The sequence below is a fragment of the Nymphalis io genome, chromosome 2 (assembly GCF_905147045.1).
Source record: "Nymphalis io chromosome 2, ilAglIoxx1.1, whole genome shotgun sequence".
In the NCBI taxonomy this organism is placed as follows: Eukaryota; Metazoa; Arthropoda; class Insecta; order Lepidoptera; family Nymphalidae; genus Nymphalis; species Nymphalis io.
In genome coordinates, this window is record NC_065889.1 from 2931152 (window position 1) to 2955089 (window position 23938).

General features: G+C 33.0%; 1 protein-coding gene across 3 annotated transcripts in view; it reads right to left on the minus strand.

Moving 5' to 3' along the window:
- The window catches only part of LOC126777047 (serine/arginine repetitive matrix protein 2), an 84736-nt gene that overhangs the window by 48452 nt on the left and 12346 nt on the right, over window positions 1-23938 (minus strand). The window contains exon 1 of one of the 3 annotated variants that reach the window (XM_050499909.1): window positions 10704-10911. The exons of the other annotated variants lie outside the window; for them this stretch is intronic. Within the exon in view, the coding sequence (XP_050355866.1) occupies window positions 10704-10728 (25 nt within the window). The 5' untranslated portion in view covers window positions 10729-10911. Of the gene's footprint in view, window positions 1-10703; window positions 10912-23938 lie in introns of those variants that run through there. 3 annotated transcript variants of the gene reach the window in all.

A 23938-nucleotide genomic window follows, 5' to 3' on the forward strand; every position in this document is an offset into this window, starting at 1 on the left:
ATAAGAGCTTCTATTCTTTTTTTATATTCTATTTTATTCTTCTATTTTTATTCATTAACTTGGTGATTCGTTAAAATTAATAAACTTATTACTACCAAACTTGTGTTCTATGAAGAACCTTTTTGGTTGTAGCCTCGTAAAAAAAGAAATAAATAATACTATAAATCAACAATCGCGCTTTAACTACAAACTTAGGTATGCAACCATTATACCTAATATACCTAATTCTGTTTTATACGTAATTCTGTTAATTTAAAATGTCTAAAATATTGGCATCTCTTTCTAATGCTTAGAATTAATAAGGATAGCAAGTCTAAGATAATATTTGAAGATTGCTTATAACAGAATCCGATTCAATGTACTAACTGTTATTACTCCTTTATGTGTGTTTTTCTTTTGGTTTAATCGTTTTATAATGTCACTAATTAACACCTAATAACATTGTTGTAATGCATCATAAAACTACATAACTTCGCGCTTGCAACATTACATTAAACGTGTTTTGATGGTCGGTTCGATAAACTAAAAACTAGATCCGTATGATGTTTCGTTATAAGAGAATGTCACATTTTGCACGTTTAAGAAAGTATTTTAGTGGAATAGCGAAATCCGTTCTAATTCACTCGCGAACATAAAACCTAAGTATTAAATTCCATTAAAAACTCAAATTCTAGTTTCTCTATTCATTATTATTACGCATGATCTACATTAAGTTATTGAAAGTCAAAAAAAATACAGTCCGTTCGGAAAGAGAACTCTTGGTTCTGAGAAGAAAAGCAGAAAGCGCTTAGCGGGATTATAGAGCATTACTGTCATGATTTAATTCTTTTTTAATCTGTGAGAAAAATGTAATTTATTACCAATACAAATTGGACGTTATTTTTAATTATTTCGTCGGTGCACGCATCACGTGGAAACCGTGTAAAGATTTAAATCAATTCAGCAAGGCGCTTAGCAAATAAATGCTCACCGTTTTATATCAAAACTAGCGCTTTACTAGCGAGTCCGCTTGCGTCATAATTGACAATTGCTAAATATGTAGCAATTTTTCCAGTCTCATTCCCGATTTAGGTGGTTTTGGGCGGTAAGGAACCTAACCGGGGTTGAGTACGTACTCCGTTCTGAGAGATCGTTTTGCGATTATTATATTAAGTAAAACGTTAGATTTTGTGCATATTCAAAAAGTTATTACTATTCTTGACAGCGCGATTACTCTTCTATACAAATAAATAAAAATTTAAGTGTCTGTCTGCGATTTCAAAATAACTGCATCATGTTTAGTTAATATGGCTATTTGATAGACCTCAGCTACATTATAATTTGAATATTTTATATGTATAATTCGAATAGGCATTATATTATAATACGTTAGAGTCAGATTTTGAAGGATTTTGGTCAGAAGCTTAATTCAACGCTGGCGAAGCCGCGGGTAAAGCCGAGATGGCCCTGTGGTAAGAACGCGTGAATCTTAACCGATGATCGTGGGTTCAAACCCGGGCAAGCACCACTGAATTTTCATGTGCTTAATTTGTGATTATAATTCATCTCGTGCTTTACGGTGAAGGAAAACATCGTGAGGAAACCTGCATGTGTCTAATTTCACTGAAGTTCTGCCACATGTGAATTCTACCAACCCGCATTGGAGCAGCGTGGTGGAATAAGCTCCAAACCTTCTCCTCAAAAAGAGGAGAGGAGGCCTTTAGCCCAGCAGTGGGACATTCACAGGCTGTTACGGAAGCCGCGGGTTTTGCTAGTAATAAATATAAATGAATTAACATTTTAATGAAATTAGCGTAATAAGGAATAACTTGATGACGTAATGAAGAAAGCACGTCGATTTGAAAGTATACTGTAATAAAGTTAAATTACACAAAATGCTAACAATATGAAGTGTGTAATTTGTAATATGAAGTGTGTAAAATTAAGTACACTGCAATAACGGAGGGTTAATAGTGCGGTTAATATCGAAATAAACTTAACTATTATAAGGCTATAACGGACTTTTATTGTATTATTTCGTTTTTGGGTCGTAACTTGTTTACCGAAATTGACTGTGCTTGTGTTATTACGTTTCTAAACCGATTTCAAAAACAAAATAATCGTCTTTTTGTTATTATCTGTGCGATTTATTCAGTAGCTATACGAGGATGATACGAATTTTCATAATTGTTACTATTATATAAAATATTAGGATACTATTTAGTAATACTTTAAATATATTCATATATGTATCTTTACCTTCATCTATTCCACTGCATATTGTCTTACATTATATAAACTATACTTTTATTTTAGTCTATGACTTTTTTATTTATTTTTTGTGTTTGGTTTCGTTTTCCTGCAAACATTTAACAGCGAAACAATCAGAGGGCTCTAACGAAAATGGACGTTTCTTTTGTTATTAACCTGCCTAGAATCAGTCGTGATAGAAATAGGTTGATGTTAATTGCTCCACTTGTTTGTAAGTATAGTTTACAGTAGTTCTACTTATGTATATTATTATAAGATACTTCTTTATTATTGTACGCTTTATGTATGATATTATAACAGAGATTTTTATTTAACTACGTTCGCGCTGTACTGATTTATAACGTTAATATAATTGTAGACAGCGCGGTACTGAAATTTTATATATTTATTAACAACTATATATTAACAAGATGATGATATCCTATCCGATTTCAGTCACAGCTGCCAATCGCAAGAGAGATTAGCGAAATGCAGGAGATATAATAGTACACAAGTTTGTGTGCAAACACAGGTGCACTCTCTATTCTCACTCTCATAGTCCGATGGGTCGACAATCCGACACCAAATCAATCGAGAAAGAGTTAACGCGCAGGGCCAAAGGCTTTACGTGATTCCGAGGCACGGGAGTGCACACACTTCCAACTTCCAGACTCTGGGCTGCTACTGAGATTTTTTCAACAGAAAATTCCAATATCTTAACATCGGCTAGACCTGGGGTTTGAACCCAGGACCTCGGGATCTGCGGCCTCATATCTAGTCAGAAGATCAACGAGACAGTAATAACTAATACTAACATATTAACTCGATAAATCGTAGAATATTGAACTGCAAAGAAACTAATGACTCTCGATGAGTCTCCTCATTTATCAAAAACACATTAACATATTTAAGGCTAGTGGAATATGTATATACAAATTAAGAGATTATTAAAGAATCGATATTTGATTGTATCATAAGCTTCATTCGTGAACATGAGATCCGATTCGCGACATCTTAAATGGCGAAAGTATCGTGATAATCTTAAATATACATTTTAGCTAAACGTGTTTTAGGGTGACTGTGCAAAAAATGTTTAAAGTAGTAACACAGTCGCCTCCACTCCTCTAGAGGCAATTTAACGGGGATATACTGTTAACATTCTTGCCAGCATTCCACGCGGTCATGATTTATATACGAATTATTTATAAACTAGTGTGTAAAAATAGATGGTAATAGTAGTAGTTTTCATTTGGATGAATTTTAGTTTCGATTATTTATTATTTTTAAATATTCAAATTAAAAATCTCTGTATTAATATTACCTAAAATATAAGATAAAAATGTACAATAACAGAGTACATAATGTTTCGAAAGTGTGGATGATTTAAGTTTACATAATTTTTTTTGTTATCAAATTAAATTATACATTATTCAAGTAGAATTTAACAAGAGCTTTTTTAAGAGGGTTGGATAGATTCTAGCGAGAAGAACCGGTAAGTAGCACAGTAGTTACTACATATTTGAAATGTTTCCAAATACATGTAAGTATATATGTGTAGGTATACAATTACGCTTCTAATATTGATTCGATATCATTCACTGCGTTACAGTAATAACATTAACTGTGCGTAAATAGTTTTTATTTTCATTCCAGTTTTTTAATGTTCTGTATATGTTTATTTATATAATTATTAATTAATAAAATGCTCGCTCGCTCTCGCTTATGTAAAAATATTTTTTCGAATGAAACTATAATCTATAAGTATTCGAATAAAGTATATTTTGGTTTGATTTGATGCGAATGCGAAACAATATATAACAATAGATACTATTATATTTTATTTACTATCAATCCAGAGATTCAAACAAATAACCTAATTGTTCAGATTTAAATTATTTGTATAAATTATAAATAGTGGGACGTGGGACGTCCAATACATTTGCTTTTTTCATTCATTTTTAAATGTCACCCTGTTGAACAAAACCTTACACGCCTGTTAAGGATCAAGTTTATTTAGAATTTTCTCGAATTTTAGTCTGTGACTTTCGGTAATGACCCACGCGTTCCACTGGGCCACAGAGATTTATTCATTCATGACATTTGTATACATGTTAAAAAGAACGCGTTACAAGTGACGGTTTTAACTAGACGGTCCGCTAGCCGGTCACGGTCCGCGAGCTTACGGTCTGCGGTGGGCTGTAGCACGGTAACGCTCTCACTGCGATGGTGAGAGGCTGGCTTTGAGGTTTCTAAGTATTGTATATTCAAGCCAGTACATCACTACAAACGAAATTATTACTGGTTTATTTACTAAATAAGAAAATAATTGGAAGCGGAATAATTACAAGCGGGTAATAAAAACCTTAATCATGATACCACAACTCGGTTTACCTCAGTAAGCCAGCCTCGGCCTGTTGGGATGAATAATTAGTTTTTAACTTTAATCCCAATAGACCGCGCATTATCAATATGACTCATACAAACAAAGTATACAAATGTTTATGGGTAAAACTGACCTCTCCCCATTTAATTTCATTTACAACACGTCGTGTCTACTACAAATAAAGATATTTCAAAGAGCAAATTCGTTAAACCTGATGAATAAATTCAACGATTCGTAAAAGGTTTCCCATAGCAAGAGCAAGACAAATAGGGACGTGTAATATATACATTATACACCCGTCCCGAAGCTAAGTGCACTTGAGCGCACTTGACTGCACTTCCTCACACTGCGGTCGCTTGACATTTAACACTTCGGACACTGCGTTAACAGAACCAAGATGGCCCAGTGGTTAGAACGCGTGAATCTTAACTGGTGATTGCGGTTTCAAACCCAGGCCAAGCACTGAATCTTCATGTGCTTAATTTGTTTTTATAATTCATCTCGTGCTTGGCGGTGAAAGAAAACATCGTGACGGAACCTGCACGTTCAGCTGCGGAGCTGCTGGGATTTTATGTAATAGTGCAGTCGTATGTACAAATGTCCAGTCATATACTCAAAATGTATGTGAACCGAGGAAACTTTTTACCTATTCTATAATTTAAAAATGTCGACTAAAGATTTCCAATGAGCTGTCTCAGCCATCTTGAAAAAGGGGGCATATTTTGTTTAGTTTTGCGATAACTTAGCTTTTTGTCACGATACGAAAGTTGAGGTTATATACTTTTTATTTATATACCGACGTAATGACTGGGCTACAAACACTGAATAGTAACAAAACCCCTGGTCGATCCAGATAAATTATTGTATGTATACGACAAATTACAAGGAATGTATAAATGCTAACGTACTTCTGTCGGAAGTATTTTCAAGGTTACATCCGAAATGTCAAGGTTCAGTCACGCACGATCAAAATCAAACTATAGATTCTCGTTGAATTGCTGTATAATGGCGTATGCTACTACTCGGTATAGATAGATGGCGTTGATTGAATCTGTCACATTCCTGAATCGCGCTGTCTAGATTCGTTACTGGGTATATATAGTGTGGAAGTGATTATCCAAAAGCGATCAATTTTGTCTAGTTGTGTGAACAGTGAAAAGTTTTATTTACCACTTGATCCCTCGAAATTACTTCAACGTAAAAACTTACTCTGAATATATGGTCACATTATGTATGAACACGTGTAGAAAGCCGAGATGGCCCAGTGGTAAGAACGCGTGAATCTTAACCGATGATCGTGGGTTCAAACCCGGGCAAGCACCACTGAATTTTCATGTGCTTATTTTGTGATTATAATTCATCTCGTGCTTTACGGTGAAGGAAAACATCGTGAGGAAACCTGCATGTGTCTAATTTCACTGAAATTCTGCCACATGTGAATTCTACCAACCCGCATTGGAGCAGCGTGGTGGAATAAGCTCCGAACCTTCTCATCAAAAAGAGGAGAGGAGGCCTTTAGCCCAGCAGTGGGACATTCACAGGCTGTTACGGTTACGGTACGTGTAGAGAACTATGATAACCGCTTTCAGGCCTCTGCCTCGAATCTCGCGGGCAGCGGGGCGGCGGCGGCGGCGGCGCGGGAGCGGCAGGATCTTACGCGTATAATCAAATGGACCGGCCCTCGAATACAGCGGTGCAGGAGCGGCGCGGGGGCGGGCAACGAGCGGTGCACTCCAGTCAAGCGGTGACCGCCCGCGTTGCGCGTCTGCATTGTAGGTATAGTGTTGTACATTTTTTTTGTGACGTATCAAAATGTCTTCGGACGTGCAAGAGCTAATTATTTCGGCAATCTTTGAGAGGACACCCATATGGAACAGCAAAGATGTGAACCATAAAAATAGAAGAATAATTAACCAATTATTAGTCGTAGAATTTGTCGGGATTTTGTCTCTGTTCTTCATAATTTCGATAAAACTCGCCATTTGTTTTCCTTGCCCTATAGTAGGGATCCACTTCTTCTTTTGGCCACAATAAATCGAGCGTTAGGAATAAATTTGAATCAAAAAGATGTCGCCGTTTTTCAGACATTTCGTTCGCGAATAAAAACAAATATCTCGACAACACAACCACGAACACAACACTACACCGCTATAGTGCCGCGCGATCTGCCCGCTAGTTTGGAGAACAGGTATGCGTTGCCCGCTCCGCTGCCGCGCCGCCGCCGCCGCCGCCCCGCTGCCCGCAAAATTCGAGGCAGAGGCCTCAGCTACGCCGGTATCAAGAACGACTACCATCTCTCTTTCAAGGCATTGTTAAATCTGCCTGCTTTCAGACTGCGGGATTTATTTGCTTAATATTATATTACTCCACACAGGGGTTTGTTCCCAAGATATTAGAATTTGCGACTTCACATAGGAAAATGATGCAGTTTAGATCAAAATATTTAGTAGCCTCAAAGTTAAACAAAAGGTGGGGGGTTATTTATGAGTATTTATCTTCGTCTAGTGCAGGGCCTATTAAGAAGTAGTGCATAAATACATTATTCATTATATATTATGAGGCGAGATAGCCCAGTGGTTAGAACGCGTGACTCTTATCCGATGTTTGTGGATTCAAACTCGACATATGTATCTACCAACCTACAATGGAATAGCGTGGTGGAGTACGGTCCAAATGCAGCAGTGAGGAATTTACATAAATAAAAATATCCTTTACATTTACAAAATTATGTTAGCACAGTCACTCCTACTACCAATTCTCGATTATGCTGACGCATGTTATCTTGATCTAAAAGAGGAGCAACTTAATAAACTTGAGCGTCTCCAAAATCTTTGCATCCGATTCATATTTGGTCTTCGTAAATATGATCACGTTTCTGAATTTCGTAAAAAGCTCAAGTGGCTCCCAATCCGGCTTCGCAGGAATACTCACATCCTTCAACTTCTGTACTGTATTCTGTTCAATCCGTCTTCTCCTTCATATCTAAAAGAACGTTTTCAATTTCTTAGTTCTTCACATAGCCATAATCTTCGTTCTGAAGAGAATTTGATTTTAAAAATACCACCTCATACAACATCTTTTTATAGTGACTCATTTACAGTCCATTCAATTCGTCTTTGGAACTCTCTTCCACTAGAAGCAAGACGTGCACCAACTATAACTTCTTTTAAAAAAATGATAAAAGAGCACTATCTTGCTTCATGAAGAAATACTGCAATTAAATATTTTATTTATTATGTAAGTATCTATAGTATGTAAATGTATATATTTATAATGTGTATGTATATTATATTATTATATAATTATATATTTATGGAATATTTATTTATGTATCGTATATATACATATATATATTGTATCTATTTTTATTTTTTTTATGTATTAAATAATTGTACACCCCTACCATCCTATCTCTCTCCTCTACCAAAGGTTGCCTGGAAGAGATCGCTGTTTTAGCGATAAGGCCGCCTATTGTACATTTTTCTTTTCTTTGTTTTGTTTTACTCCTATTATTTTTGTCTATATTGGTGTGCAATAAAGAGTATATAAAATATAAAATAAATAAATATTACTATCTTAATCTAGTGCAGGGAGTAACTATCAAGTAACTGTGTAAAACATTACCACTATACATATTACAAAACAAAGTGCCCCGGCGCGTCTGTCTCTCTGATCGGGATATACTCAAAAACGACCAAATGGATTCTCATAGGTTTTTCATCAATAGACGAAGTAATTTATGAGGAAGATTTAAGTTTGTTGAAGATGTCGGAAAAAAACATGCCATCTGGAGTTTTACTGGCGTTCACCGCGTAAACAAATAGTTATATGTATACGAAATGGGTGGGTAGCTAGTTCATGATATAATTATATATGACGTACGAGATACTAATTTATATATATATATATATATCTAATCTTCTATAACAAATCAATCATGGGGAAGTTCGAATGAATTGCGATTACCTTGAATCAATCGACCAATTCGCCGTCAATTGCTTTGCGTCAAATGCCAATTAAAACATGCTTCACAAACTGGTTCAAACTAGATATCCGTTTTAAAGTTACTCAAATCAGAATTGTTCGTATACTTCTAAATAAATGGCTTTTTATGGAAAAAAATATTATTAGCTTCTATAAATTAATATAAGAATAAAACTGACACACATTTCAAATTCAAATTTTCAAAATTTCCAAAGAGAGAATAATAAAAAAAAAATCTTTTGTTTTTTCCCTGAGGTCCCTGTTTTCTTTTGTGTTTGTAAATTATGTACGATTTCTTTAATAATTACACGACTGTTTTTAAATATTATTATTATTTCTTTTAGTTAATTATGGGTACGTTTTTATAAAATATGAAGGTTCCATTCATATGAGCACATAAAATACAGATAAAATAGTTATGGTTAATAATAGATAAGGTTAAATCACTTAAAAAAATCACGCCGTTTACTATACGGTAACGACTCGTTTTGCTGACGGATGGTAGAATTGTCTTCGTATGAGGCATAATTCAAAAGATTCCCTAAGTTGCATGTATACCTATATATAACCTTTTTTTTAATGGTTACGTAAGAACTTAACCATTCGTAATTAAAAAACTATCGGTTACTGATGTAGTTGCATGAACTATGTTAAAATAAAAATGATTGTATCATATATTAGAGAGTTGATCAGTTATATTATTTCTAAAGTAACGAACTCATGACATTTCTTGGACAAGCCACTTTAAAGAAGCAATTCCTAACATCCTAATGAACAAATTTGAAAATCGAACATAACCAATGAGGAATGTCGAATGTATGGCGATGACGGTTGCAGCTGCGTTCAGGAATCCGTCGAGAAATCGCGCGGCTTGAATTATTTATTAAACGTCAACGTTCGCGCCTTGCCCGGTTGACCGGAAAATCATAGTATAATATTATTATCGATTGTGTATTAAGAATAATATATTCATAATATAATACAGTCTGAAATAGAGATCTTAAGGTAAGGAGAATAATTTGAAGAATTATTAAATTATTAGTAATTAAAAAATAATAACAATAATAAATTAATAATATTATGATATATAATTGTGAAGTATTTTGTTGTTTTTGTGCAGAATATTCTCAAATAAACGACCTCATCAAAATTTCTTACAAGCTTACGATAAAAATATGAGTCTACATTAAAATTGAACAACTATTATATATTTTAATTATCATATTTATTATTAAGTTGAGTAATTTAAGGTGAAACGCTCTGAGAAACGTGACTGGAAAATCTACACTCAAACCTTGATATAAAAATCGTTTAAATTTTTTATAAGCAAAAGTCACGATCAAACATAGACCCGTTGCTTGGTCTGCGCCATTGCAAAACTAGATGGATAGAGAAACTACAGTTTTGGAAGTTATTATACTAGTTTTAGCCCATTAGGGAGGAGTGGGGGGTTACTGGTGTTAGGTATAAAAAAGTATACTTGTAAGTAAGCTTGAACCCCAAATAGGGAGGGACCTTCGGGTTCAAGCCGGTTTCATACTAAATTTTATCAAATTCGGTTTCCCCCCAGGCATTCCCCATTTACATTATTTCTATAAATATAGTTTAGTATAGATTTTAGCTATGTATTTGTTTTAAATACTAACTGTCTGTTTGTCTGTTACCTGTCGTTTCTGTCAATGGACTATGGCTTTAATATTGTTTTAATCTATGCTTCGCGCAAATAAACATATATTTCTATGTCTACGACCTAAAAGGATACGAAACCGGTTAATGTGTAGCAATAACAAATTCATGATAAATACTGGTATGCGGGGAATGCAGACCTGCAGCTCAGTTCAGATAGAACTGATAATAAACAATGCGGCTGCCTTCGAAAGAACCTTTGTTTTTTTTTTTATTCGATAAAATTGAGGCTTTTGTTCGTCCGTTACCAGTTTATTGCAACAGATAAGAAATTTTAAGCTCTGCTCTTAGATTTTTTAACACCTAAAAATATTACATAATTCTAAATTACTTTTATAAATGTAATTAAATACGATTTAGTCAGTTAACGAAACCTAATTAGTTATGAGAATTAACAAGACTAACATAACAATTAACTTACCTAATCGGTTCCGCCGATTCGACATTGAAGCAAGATCCTATCACACCCACACACATCACTACATTTTACACGACATAATTTTTACCGCCAAAGGTATTTTAAAAATGGAACCATGTTTATTTTTTAAACGTGCACAAAACAAGCGTGCTAAGTCATATCGCGCGTTCAACTCACTAAAGTCATAGTAGTAAACCTATAGCTATATTATGAATCATTTGAATCTATTATTATGCGTGGCAAGTGACCGCATGTCAAGACCAAGGATGGTTTGTTTGTGTGCGTGATCATATGTCGACGCGTTTCGTTCATAACTTAGTGTGGATTAAGCTTTGATTCTAATTAAGCCATTTTTGTAATTGAATTTGAATCTTATGTGAAGGAGTAAACGGTTCAATTTGATTGAATGTAATAATTGCTTAAGGTCTTAAACATAATTTATACAAGCCGTCTTTTGAATATTTACGATAGACAAATATTAGAAGCATTAGATCAATTGTCTATTTAAACAATTAAATTTATATATTTATCTCTGCTTAAGTATTTATCGAGTGTTAATTTGAAAATTTAACGCTGTACCAAATTTTGGAAGAATATTTAATGTAATGATCAATTAATACTATTTACTTGTATATATATATATATATATATATATACTCGACTGCCTCGTTGGTCTAGTGGTTATATGTAAAGCCGAAGACCCGGGGACCCGGAGGTCCTGGGTTTAAATCTCAGGTCTGGTCAATAAAAAGTTATTGAGTTTTCTGTCGAAAATTCTTAGTAGCAGCCCGGAGTCTCGAAGTTGGAAGTGTGTACACTCCCGTGCCTCGGAAAGCACGTAAAACCGTTGGTCCTGCGCCTGAACTCTTTCCGGTCGTGTCGGATTGCTGTCCCATCGGATTATGAGAGTTAGGGAATAGAATGTGTCCTGCGCAGTTGGCTAATTTCTCTTGAGATTGTCCGCCGTGGCCGAAATCGTTTAATGTTTATATTATAGAAATAATGAAGCCGTATTTTTTATGTTATAGGTAAGACGGGAAACTGGGCCACTTGATGTTAAGTGGTCACCACCGCCCATAGACATTGGCGATGTAAGAAATATTAACCATCCTTTACATCGCTAATGCGCTATCACCCTTGGAAACGAAGATGTTATGTCCCATGTGTCCCTCTCGATTATCTCGATCTTCCGTTAAATGAAATAAAATCTTATCAGAAACTGTTTGTATTGACAAAATAACTTATACCTGTCTATCTAATTTAAATTTCTTCATTCAATATAATTTGGTGTACTTATTGGTACTCAACGTAGAAACTATCACCGGTTCAAAAAAGAATTATCCCTCACCCAAGAAAAGTCGGCAAAAAACTCAGCCACTTTTTTGTCGTCTAATTTTGGGATTCTTTATAACTTTCAATGTAATAAAGTAATACCCATAACCGTAGATATAGCCATTTATTAGGCATCAGCTATTTACGGGCCTAGACTATACATATGTATATAAATATAAAGTATTTATTCTATACAATAATATTCGATAAATGAATTAAATATTCATACAGGTGCGTTCATTCGCATTTATAAAACAACATTACGTTAAGTGAGGAAACACTTTGAATACCACACTCTATGCAATCCTACATACGTATTAATACCTGCTTAGTATATTGAAATATAATTTTTAATTAAGTTTTTTTTTTCTTAATTCAACAGTGTTAATTTTTTTTTAATTCCGACATTCTGTTTAGTATTTTTTTTATTAAGTATTCCTAGTTAATTCTTAGTAATTATGAATATGTTAGCATTATTGTCACGATCCCACGCGCAGTAATTTAGATACGAGATTATTAAAAAAAAACCATATAATTACGAAATAATAGGTGTTGCCAGCAACTCGCCACTTATTGTATTGTATTTTAATACATCACTCATACAGCAGTTCATCGATTTTTTTAACGATTACTATTAATATAGATAAATATTATAAAATGCAGGAACTCAGATATAAGAAGTGTGTATACTCCTATGCCTTGAAATGCAAGTAAAGCCGCGCCTGAACTGTCTCTGATCGTGTCCTGCGCATTTGGCTAATCTCTCTTGAGATTGGCCGCCGTGGCCGGAATCGGTCAAGAGGACATCATACGTACATCTTGTTTCTATTGTATACAGATTATTACATAACATGGCTGGGAGTACATAACACTCCTTCACCCATGATGACTGCATGATTCAAATTGGATAAATCTATTTGAAATTTTTATATTCAACTTTTATTTATGAATGAAGTTTTTTTTTAAATAAGACTCACTCCAGTTAGTGCCTGTGATGGCACAACGTTCCTACTTTCAACAGTCGTTACCTACTTTATAGTGGCCCAGCGAAAGCGATTTAGTTACAACCGTAAACGCTTTTTCTGTTGGTGAAGTCCTTACATATTGCAACTGTAATATTTGTTTTGAAAGTGTTTTCAGGTTGTGGAATTGCATTAGACCCTTATCTTAATCTAAGATTAACGTACAAACCCGGGAATGCATTCGGTTTTCTTGGGCTTCATTTAAATTTATAACTTTGTCGCCTTTATTTTTGCTAATCAGAAACAATTAACAGATGTTGGTTATTTTGTATAACATATTTATGTTATATTCAAAGGGGCTGGGTGGGCTGTGGCCACCCCAGTAAAATCTAGTGCCCACACCAGGATGTTGGGTTACCGAGACAAAGTTTTAGGCTGGACACCTAAGAAACTTCAAACAAAAATCATTGAAATCATATAATTATCTAAGCCGAGAAATCTCTGTACATACTTAGTTTTTATTACATACTATTATGCAATACATTCTGTTTAGTTTTGCCATAACCTCTATAGAATAAATTTCAAAATACGAAACGAAAACCGAACTTTCGATTTTTTTTCGTAGTAGAGACCAAGACCGAAAAAAACCTCCAGGTACGCCAATGGTTATATTGTTGGTAATAGTTTTTTAATAAGAATGGTTCTTATTAGTAATCGAAGTAAGAATTATATTGTTGTCAAGCCTATGCCATTTTACCACAAATAAATTTAGTATTTTTTAAATGATTTGGCAAATGTGGTTTACATTTTACTCAAAAATATTCTTTTAGCAGCAGTCCACAGAACTCATCGCCGTTACTGGCTTGCGCCATTTAAACCAATAGACATAATGACATGTCATGTCATATCATAATGATACGATATAAAAATTTATTGTAGAACCTTATTTGACCCCTGCGAAGCCGGGTTGGATAGCTAGTACATTATATATGTTTACAGTATTAACTTAATTGAGCTGTGGGCGAATTATGTACCTTAAGGTACAAATCGCATGTCTGCATACTGTTGAAGTCAACGAATCTGTCGTCTATTGTTCTTACGTGTAAAACGATCTCAGTTACGTGCAAAATATATCTAATAATGTGTAAATAAACGAACGAATGTTACTTGCGTGATATTGTACAATAAATGATATACACGTCCATATATGTTTATATGAATGTATAGACAGTAACGTTTTAGAAATGGTATCAATACTTAGCTAAATTACAATGGTGGTGTTATGAAACCCTTATTAATAACCCGTTAATATCCAGTTTAACAGTATGAAGATTGTTGTTTAAAAATAATTTGTACTTAATACTTTTTATTGTTAACTATCAAAAAATAATAATTTAATATTGAAATATTCACAGCTATAATCTTTCTTACCTTGATTTAGTGGTAAAAGTAATCTTATGTCAACTCGGTGACATCTGATTAATCTATATTATTACGATCTTCTTACCTTTTATATTGAAATAGTATTAAAATTTTTTAAAGGATAAAATGGCACAATTCTTAGGCACACTCAGGCATTAGGCAAAAGCTCTACCACCATTACTGGTGGTAGAGCTTTGTGCAAGCTCGTCTGGGTAGGTACCACCCACTCATCAGATATTCTACCGCAAAACAGCAGTACTTGGTATTGTTGTGTTCCGGTTTGAAGGGTGAGTGAGCCAGTGTAATTACAGGCACAAGGGACATAACATCTTAGTTCCCAAGGTTGGTGGCGCATTGGTGATGTAAGCGATGGTTAACATTTCTTACAATGCCAATGTCTAAGGGCGTTTGGTGACCACTTACCATCAGGTGGCCCATATGCTCGTCCGCCTTCCTATTCTATAAAAAAAAAAAACATAATATATGGCACAGTACCATTTTAATGATTAAAGTTTCGTTCCTTTTCTCACAACACAATAAATAAATATCAGCTGACGCTAGAATATAACAAGATATGTAATAATATATAAAACTAACTAAAATAAAATATAAACCATATAAATTATGTTGCTATCCGTACCGATAATAAGGCTAATATTGATAAACGAGTGTTGACTCTGTAATGACTTAACACTTAGCATTATATACTTGTAAAACGTTTAGCTTTCACACGTGCCATTTCTATTATTATTATTTTCTAAGTACATATGTGTAGTTCATCATTTACGAACGCACTTTCTCTGTGCATCGGACGGAACATGGGTGGGTTTTGAATAACATTAAAAGAGCATTAAGTTCTTCAGCTCAGCCGCATCTACGGGTTATTGAGCGCATCATTAGATACGATGACGATTTCATGTTTCTTATACACGTATAATAATATGTTATATACATAGATTGCCCAATGACAAAACAACAAAACAACAAAACACCTGGACCTAAACCAATGGACGCGGCTCAAAATGACGAGCCGGTTGGCGTGGTTGATAGATACTTGCCTTTTCACGCCGAAGGTTGTGGGTTCGATTCCCACCCAGGACAGACATTTGTGTGCATGAACATGTCTGTTTGTCCTGAGTCTGGGTGTAGTTTTCTATATAATTATGTATTTACAAAAGAAAGGTAGTATATGTAGTATATCAGTTGTCTGGTTCCCATAGCACAAGCTCCGTACAAGCTTAATTTGGGATCAGATGGCCGTGTGTGAAAAATGTCCCAGGATATTATTATTATTATTATTATAAAATGGGCACCTGTGTTTTTGTTCTCGGCGGTTAAGAAAATACATCTACAGGTGATTAGAAAATACCAATCCGCACTAGAGCTGTACTCTTAAGCTGATGGCAATACAATAATATCTATTTGAAATTAACACATATGTTGATATGTTATGTTATATAAATAATATCTTAGTTGCTAAGGTTCGTGGGACATTCGAGATATAAGGGATGGTTAATATTTCTTACAGCGCCAATGTTTATGGGCAATGGTGACCACATACAATCACGTGGCCTATTTGCTAATCCGCCTATCTATATTATAAAAAAAAACAAACAAAGCATGTATCTATTCTACATACATATACCAATGAATTACATTAGGCACTTATCTAGTAAAGATGTTACAACAGTTAAACTTTTAGGAAATGTTTGTATATTTATAAATATTCCATATATTAAACGATTTTAAGTTAAGATCACTGCTGTATGTTTCTTTGATGACATCATGATACGCAGACGCTTAAAGTTTGCCATCCCACGCAAACTTAAACGGATCCTATAAGATTCAAGTTATTTATTATATATTATAAAATTACAACTATAATTAATTTTTTATTGTTCTTCTTTCCTTTAAATATATATATATATATATATATATATATATATATATATATATATACATAATACAAAAAAAAGAATCAGTCATAAAATACAAACATTGTCAGTATTTAAATATTATTAACATTACTAATAATACGTTTCCTACGACGGGCCGGTTGGCATGGTTAGTAGATACTTGCCTTTCACGCCGAAGGTTGTGGGTTCGATTCCCACCCAGGACAGACATTTGTGTGCATGAACATGTCCGTTTGCCTTGAGTCTGAGTGTAATTATCTATTTAAGTATGTATTTACAAAAGAAAAGTAGTATATGTAATATATCAGTTGTCTGGTTTCCATAGTACAAGCTCTGCTTAGTTTGGGATCAGATGCCCGTGTGTGAATATAGTCTGAGGATATTATTATTATAAAACACAAGTTGACTTCACGTCTTTTCGAATTATTTATTAACGTAATATATAAAATTTTCAGTTACAACTAGTACTAAGTTGTATTATTTCCCTCGGAAAGAACGTAAACCCATTGGTTATGTGCCTGATCTCGCTCCAGTCGTATCGGATTACGAGTTTGAGAGAATTTAATGCACACTTGTGCATTATAATAACTCCTGCGCAGTTGGCTACACTTTGAATTCAGCCGCCGAGGCCGCAATACAAATTAAACATTAGAGAATAATATCGATTCATAACGTACAAATTACGTTTTACACGATTAGAGCGGTCAAAGCATTATGCAATGCAATACAATAAAATGTCACCTGTCTTTCGGTGACACATTTTGCAACAGCCACGTTATAGCAATAACTTCTTTTGAAAATAAGTTTGCTAAATTTTTCACTTACACAATAATTAAAATGATAGTAAAACATAGTTTTAAAATTATCAAATTTGTATTGTTTACTTAGCTCTAGAATTAACTAAATTATTATAATTAAGTTATTTGTATTGATAACTTTTAGCAATTTTGAAGATAACTCCGGACAAACAGACAGTACAGTAACAGTAACAGCCTGTTAATGTCCCACTGCTGGGCTAAGGCCTCCTCTCCCTTTTGAGGAGAAGGTTGTGGAGCTTATTCCACCACGCTGCTCCAATGCGGGTTGGTAGAATACACATGTGGCAGAATTTCAATGAAATTAGACACATGCAGGTTTCCTCACGATGTTTTCCTTCACCGTTAAGCACGAGATGAATTATAATCACAAGTTAAGCACATGAAAATACAGTGGTGCTCGCCCGGGTTTGAACCCACGATCATCGGATAAGATTCACGCGTTCTAACCACTGGGCCATCTCGGCTTTTAAACAGACAGACTAAAACTTAAAATGAGGCAAAAAGTTAACTTAAAACTTAAAATCAGGCGGTATATTTTGACATCATACACTTCCATTTTATTTATTTGAATAGATTAGATAATAAATCACAAGTTACTGAACGAATTTTAATGGAATTTAAATGGTAATGCTGCCTTTAAAATAATGATAATATGCAGTATGTCAATTTTGAACAAGTGTTAAGCTATTTGGATATGACGAAATATAAAAAGATGCCCTAAATAGAAACTAATATCAACTACGAATCTAGTATTGCCTATGGGCCTAAGGTAAAAATACCCTGAAAATACCAAAACTTGATAGTTGACGTTACCAGAGAGAGAGCTCCCGGGTAGAAAGGCATGCCTCGGTACCCTTGCCCAGATTGGCTTATAACCAATCAGGTGGAGCTTAACACATGTACAATAATATATTGAGTTCTTATTACAAATAATTTATAACATAATATAAAAACTGACGTTTCGTATCTACTACAAAAATGTATAACGGTGAAATCAAGATGGCTGACATTATAAGCGTTTAATATAAACATTACGAACGCATTAGACGCAATTGCTATTGTCAGACTTTCTTACATGCGTATGTGAATATGAATCATAGTCATGTGTGTAATTATGTAAGCATCATGTATATTGTTTGGATTGTTTGATTTCTCCGGCGAGTGTGCACCCACATACCTAATTGTTCGAAAGTAGGTCTCAAGAGGCTGTTACGCTGTAACACATTTGCGTGTAATGGCTTTCGTGTAACAAAGACTATTAAAGGAAACGAAATTCACATAGTCGTGTTGTTATTTTAATGGTTGATAAGGCTTGATCTTGATATAGTGCACACAAATATATAACAAAACGTTAAGCTATAAGACTGCGTATATAATAAGCATGCAATCGGCTTATAACTAAGCAGGGATAGCTTGCAAAATATATCAGGTTGAGGAAGTTTTGGAGATGCATATATACATGAGAATTATTACAACACTCCTTTGCCGTTAATGTAGAATTAGGATTCAGTTATATATTATTTTATTTATTTTAAGAATATAAACGAGGTAATGCAACCTGCAGGTAAGGGGCCACGTTAACCAGTAGTATAATATATTTGTTTGGACCAACACCCAGACCTTTGTAAAAGTCAAACAAAATACTACTTTACATACAACATATGGGGATCTTGGATGATAAGTTTAATTTAAGATCATTAAATTTTAACAATATTATATTAATTTAATTTTAAAGTAAAAATTAAGTTGGATTTGATTTACGTGTGTCCAGAGGACAATCAATACCTCTTAAATTTAGCTTTCTATCAATAAAAAAAACATTTCATTTTTTTTAATTTCTTTTCACTTTACACAGAATCATACTTTGAAACCTTAAAACAATTTATGTCTGAATTAAGACAATTTTCTATTCTCAAATATATTTTCTGAATATAAATAATTATTAGTATAGTGTAGAAACGAATCGTAAATTATTATTATAGTACAGTGTAATATAAAATTTATTTTCATATCGAGTCGATAATTATAGTAGCTTGATCATTAAGATCAAGGAATGCCTAGTATACTAAGGTTAAGTGATATCAGCCACAATTCTTATTATTTCAAATCTACAACATTATTTTGTTGTTGTATATTTTATACCGTTTCTATAATAATTAAAGACAGGGTTATATATAATATTTAAATACAGAAGTTTTAGTGCAAATAAAGCATTAACTTTCTTGATATTTTTTTATACAATCTCTGATTCAATGTTTATAATGATATTGACGTCATAGAAACCTTTGCTATTTTATCTAGATTTACAATTGTTTGTTTAAATTTTTTTCTAAGTCGATATCTGGAAGCGCGAAGCCAGTAAGCGTAACCAACTCAAGGTAGTTTGTTCTGTATGACAAATTGCATTTAATCATTTTTATAAATAGTTTAGTTCAGTACACAAATTGTAAGACTGTTGTTTTGCCTATTAGTGTGGAAACAGTTTTTAACTATTATTACTATTATATTGAGCTAATTTTGAAGAGAAAACAAATGCTATGCTATGGCCAACCACAGGTGGAGTAAAGAAAAATAAACAACTTTACTAGGTGGCAGGGTTTTGTGCAAGCCCACTGGGTAGGTACCACCCACTAATCAGATATTCTACCGCTAAAAAGCAACAGTTTTGTTCCGGCTTGAAGGACGAGTTAGCCAGTGTAATTAACGACACAAAAGAAAATTATGAAATTTTAATTTATAGTTTAATTTCGTTATATATATGAGGAAGATATATAATATATAAATACGCATATAGCTCAGTTAGGGTGAACACCTTTTTTGCTTTAAAAAGTATCACATACGTTACATAAACAAGTAAAAACATTTCACAAATATTGCATGGACACACATTACCTGGTCGCAGTTTTATTATATACATAAAATAAAACTAGACTTTAAGTTACACATAATGGCTTTGTGATTGTGTATGTTGCAATTTTTTTTGTCTTGAATTAGTTCCGCTTAGATCTCAATCGTCTTAGTGCTATATAACTTAAAATCTTTGTAGGAAACATTCGTAAAATATTAATTTCCCACCAAAAAGGTTATCATTGAAATGAATAATAGATTTTAAATATACAAATTTACTATATTTGTATGGACAATAAAACTCGAAACACTGCAATAGATACATTTTTATTGAAAGTTAGTTAAAATTTTATGTATTAGCATTTTTTTATAAATTATAGTGTGGAGTTTAAAGAAGTAAACCAAATTGACATATGAAAAATTTAAGACTTATTTATTTTTAGGTATACAGCTTTATTCTAAGAGAATGTTTATACTAAAATCTTTTTAAATATACACATTAAAAATGACTGTCAGTAAATTATTCAAAGTATGAAAAACTATGTTTTGTACAAAGAGAATCTAGTACACTGCTACGGGTCAGTGACTCTGTGTACAATTCTTTTGCAATGTATTACATAATGCATGCTTGTTTTTTTATTTATTTATAAATAACGGTAACAAGTATTATTCCTAAGTGTATTAGGAAAAATATTACTAAAATAGTTACTGTATTTATACAATGACGGATTTATATAACCAACATTAGTTTTGTCATAACTACCGTTAGATGAAATAAAAAAATATTTTTTATTTTTAAATTGTGTATCTGTATTTAAATATAGATTTGAATATTTTAGAAGCGTTTTTTAACGATTGTAAGGTTTAAAAAATATGAAGAAAATTTATTAGAATAATTTATGTTTATTAGAATAATGTTATGATAACATTTCTAACCGGTTACGTCAACCGGGACATTTGATATCTGTCCGTGACAAATAAGTGTATTTTCCATAAAAGTGTTCGCTGCGCGCTTGCTAACCATATTTATCAATATAATTTATTTATGTTTTAAATTGATATACGCGTCCTCACGCAGGACCTTTGCATGATAAGTATCTTGCTACATTTAGCTATTGGAATCAAACTCGCCAGAGATGTTATATAATACGTTTTATTGTTTCATACTACACTTACATATACTTATTTCATTAAACAACATTTTGCGTCCGTCCATTTCTAAAATTTCTCATTTTTGTATTGCATGCATTTTACTAAGATATTATATCTAAATGCCATGTTTTATGTATTTATATGTTTATTTCATATGAGTATGTATATTTTTATCAATATTATATATTTTAATGTATAAGTTGCCGCTTGAAATGTTGATCTAGCAACATTTCTCCTCTATCCTTTTATTGTTTTGTACTTCTTTAAATATTACCTATTTCGAAACATTATTTTGGTAAATAATCATACATAGTCTTATTATGAATAAATTGTTTATATCTAAATAATTACAGGACTAATCATGCAATAATCACTCAACAACTAATACATCTGCGTATATATCATTGAATTTCGCGCCTCCAAGGTTTATAAAATCAAACTATAAGTCGAAGCCGTTCTAGTTAGCTTTACAGCAAACTCAATGTCTGTTTTTTTACGTCCGGCTTCATTTAAAGCGTACATCCACGGTTGCGAGAGAAGTAGGCAACGCGACTATGAAAACAGTGAACATAAACACGCACTGCAATAGGCGGCGGACACACAGTAATCATTTACTTTTACATTCTATCGTGATAAAAAACACGATCGTATTTCAAAAACCTTTCATCAGAATCGCATGAATGCTGATATCTACGATTAAGCTAAAACGTACGAACTCTAGCCTTAACATCACGTCAGTCAGGATTACAATTATATATTTAACACTAGTTTTCGCCATCGGTTAGCCCGCCTTTTAGGGGGGAAGGGTAAGGTGTTAGGTATATGAAAGTAGCCTATGTCCTTCCTTGAGATTTAAACTTATTTCATACCAAATTTCATCAAAATCGGTTTAATGGTTTTGCTGTGAAAGCCTAACAGAGTTACTTTCGCATTTATGATATCAGTATATATATACATAAAAGTTGAAAGAAATGTGTTAATGCGTTATTTTATAGCACAGGAAAACGCAATGATAATACGATATAAAAAAACTAGTTAAATTTAAAACTTTCAAATAAATAAATATTATATTAGTTATTATAATTCTCAATAATAATAAATAACGTTTTTAGTTTTAATGTTTCGTAATTAATTTCAAATAAATATTAGAACGCACGATTTGTGGAAATATAAGAAATCAACGTCTACAAAGTGACATAGTGTAATTTATGAGTCGCTGTGTGTGTTTTAATGATATTTTAGGAATAGTAGAAATGTTAGAAAGTGATATACGACATTGACTGTAATAATAACAACATTTTAAGGACACACAAATCAAAATAGCGTATCACCGTAAATAGATTTCAACATTTTTCTCGAGTAAAATACGGAATGATTTCTTACAGAATAGCACTGCTTTTTAGGTTTACTTTGATTCACCATATAATTGTAAGCGCCGTTAGTTTATATATATATAATAAATTTATAGGTAATGTAAAATTATAAAAAATTGGTAAGAAAATTAAATCAACAATAAAACGCATGAAATTTTGATGGCTTATTATCTCTTATGTTAGATTTATTTATAATTTAACGGCAACTAGCCCGCAATTAAAAAGTTCAAAAACTTTCTAATCCAGTACAGGATTAATAATTATTGATATTGTCGTTAAATTATTTACGGGCTTATTTATGAAATTTAGATATAGAAAGGTTCATTAATTCGTTACTTCTTAAATGTGATCGTTATAGAATAGTCAAGGTCTGTATAGTAATGAGAATGAATAATATATATATTTATGTATAATAATTTTAATATACATATAATATACATAATTATGAACAGAAGTAAAGTATTAAGTACTTTAGAATTATTCACAAAAGCAAAAAGTATTTCTTTAAATTTAATAATATTCGTACGAAAGATTATTATGGCTACGTATAAAATACTAAAAATCTAAGGCATGAATTTTCTAATCTTTACTACTTATTTTTAAGGAAGTTCGTTGAGGTTTTTAGGAAAAATTGACAATGTGACGTTTGGTGACCTACCAATAGATACTGGAATTGTTGAAAATAAAACCACAGTCATACTGAATTAAAGATCTTATACCATTCAAAGTTTACAGTGGTTACTTGATATTGTTGTGTTCCGGTTTGAAGGGTGAGTGAGCCAGTGTAATTACAGGCACAAGGGACATAAAATCTTAGTTCCCAAGGTTGGTGGCGCATTGGATATGTAAGCGATGGTTGACATTTCTTACAATGCCAATGTCTAAGAGCGTTGGTGACCACTTACCATCAGGTGGCCCATATGCTCGTCCGCCTTCCTATTCTATAAAAAAAAAAAAAAACACACTTGAGCACTATAATACAGTATAAACAGATCTCCTTTGAGAATGGCGCCGCGACCGAAATATGTTAGGAGGACATCAGGTTATTATATAATATAGCAATTTCAGTACACGGAAATAAAACAAGTAAAATAATTTCTTACAATAAGTTCTGTAACACATTATTGAATGAAGTTGACAGCTTCGCCTTCGAGGCAATCGTGCTTAAATACTACCGGTTTTTTTGAGCTCACAACTGCTTCATGTGAGTCATTACTATTGCAAGCAACGTAAACTCATGTAAGGTGATCTGACGAGGTGAGTTACGAGTACATGAGTAATCTAAGTTCATTTAATTATCTGTATCCGTATACGTTAGGTTTTGAATTTGTCAATATTATTTTCGATTTAAATAAAAATGGAACGCTCGCACACGATTAGATGACGGAAGTGAAATGTCGAATATGTTTCATTTTA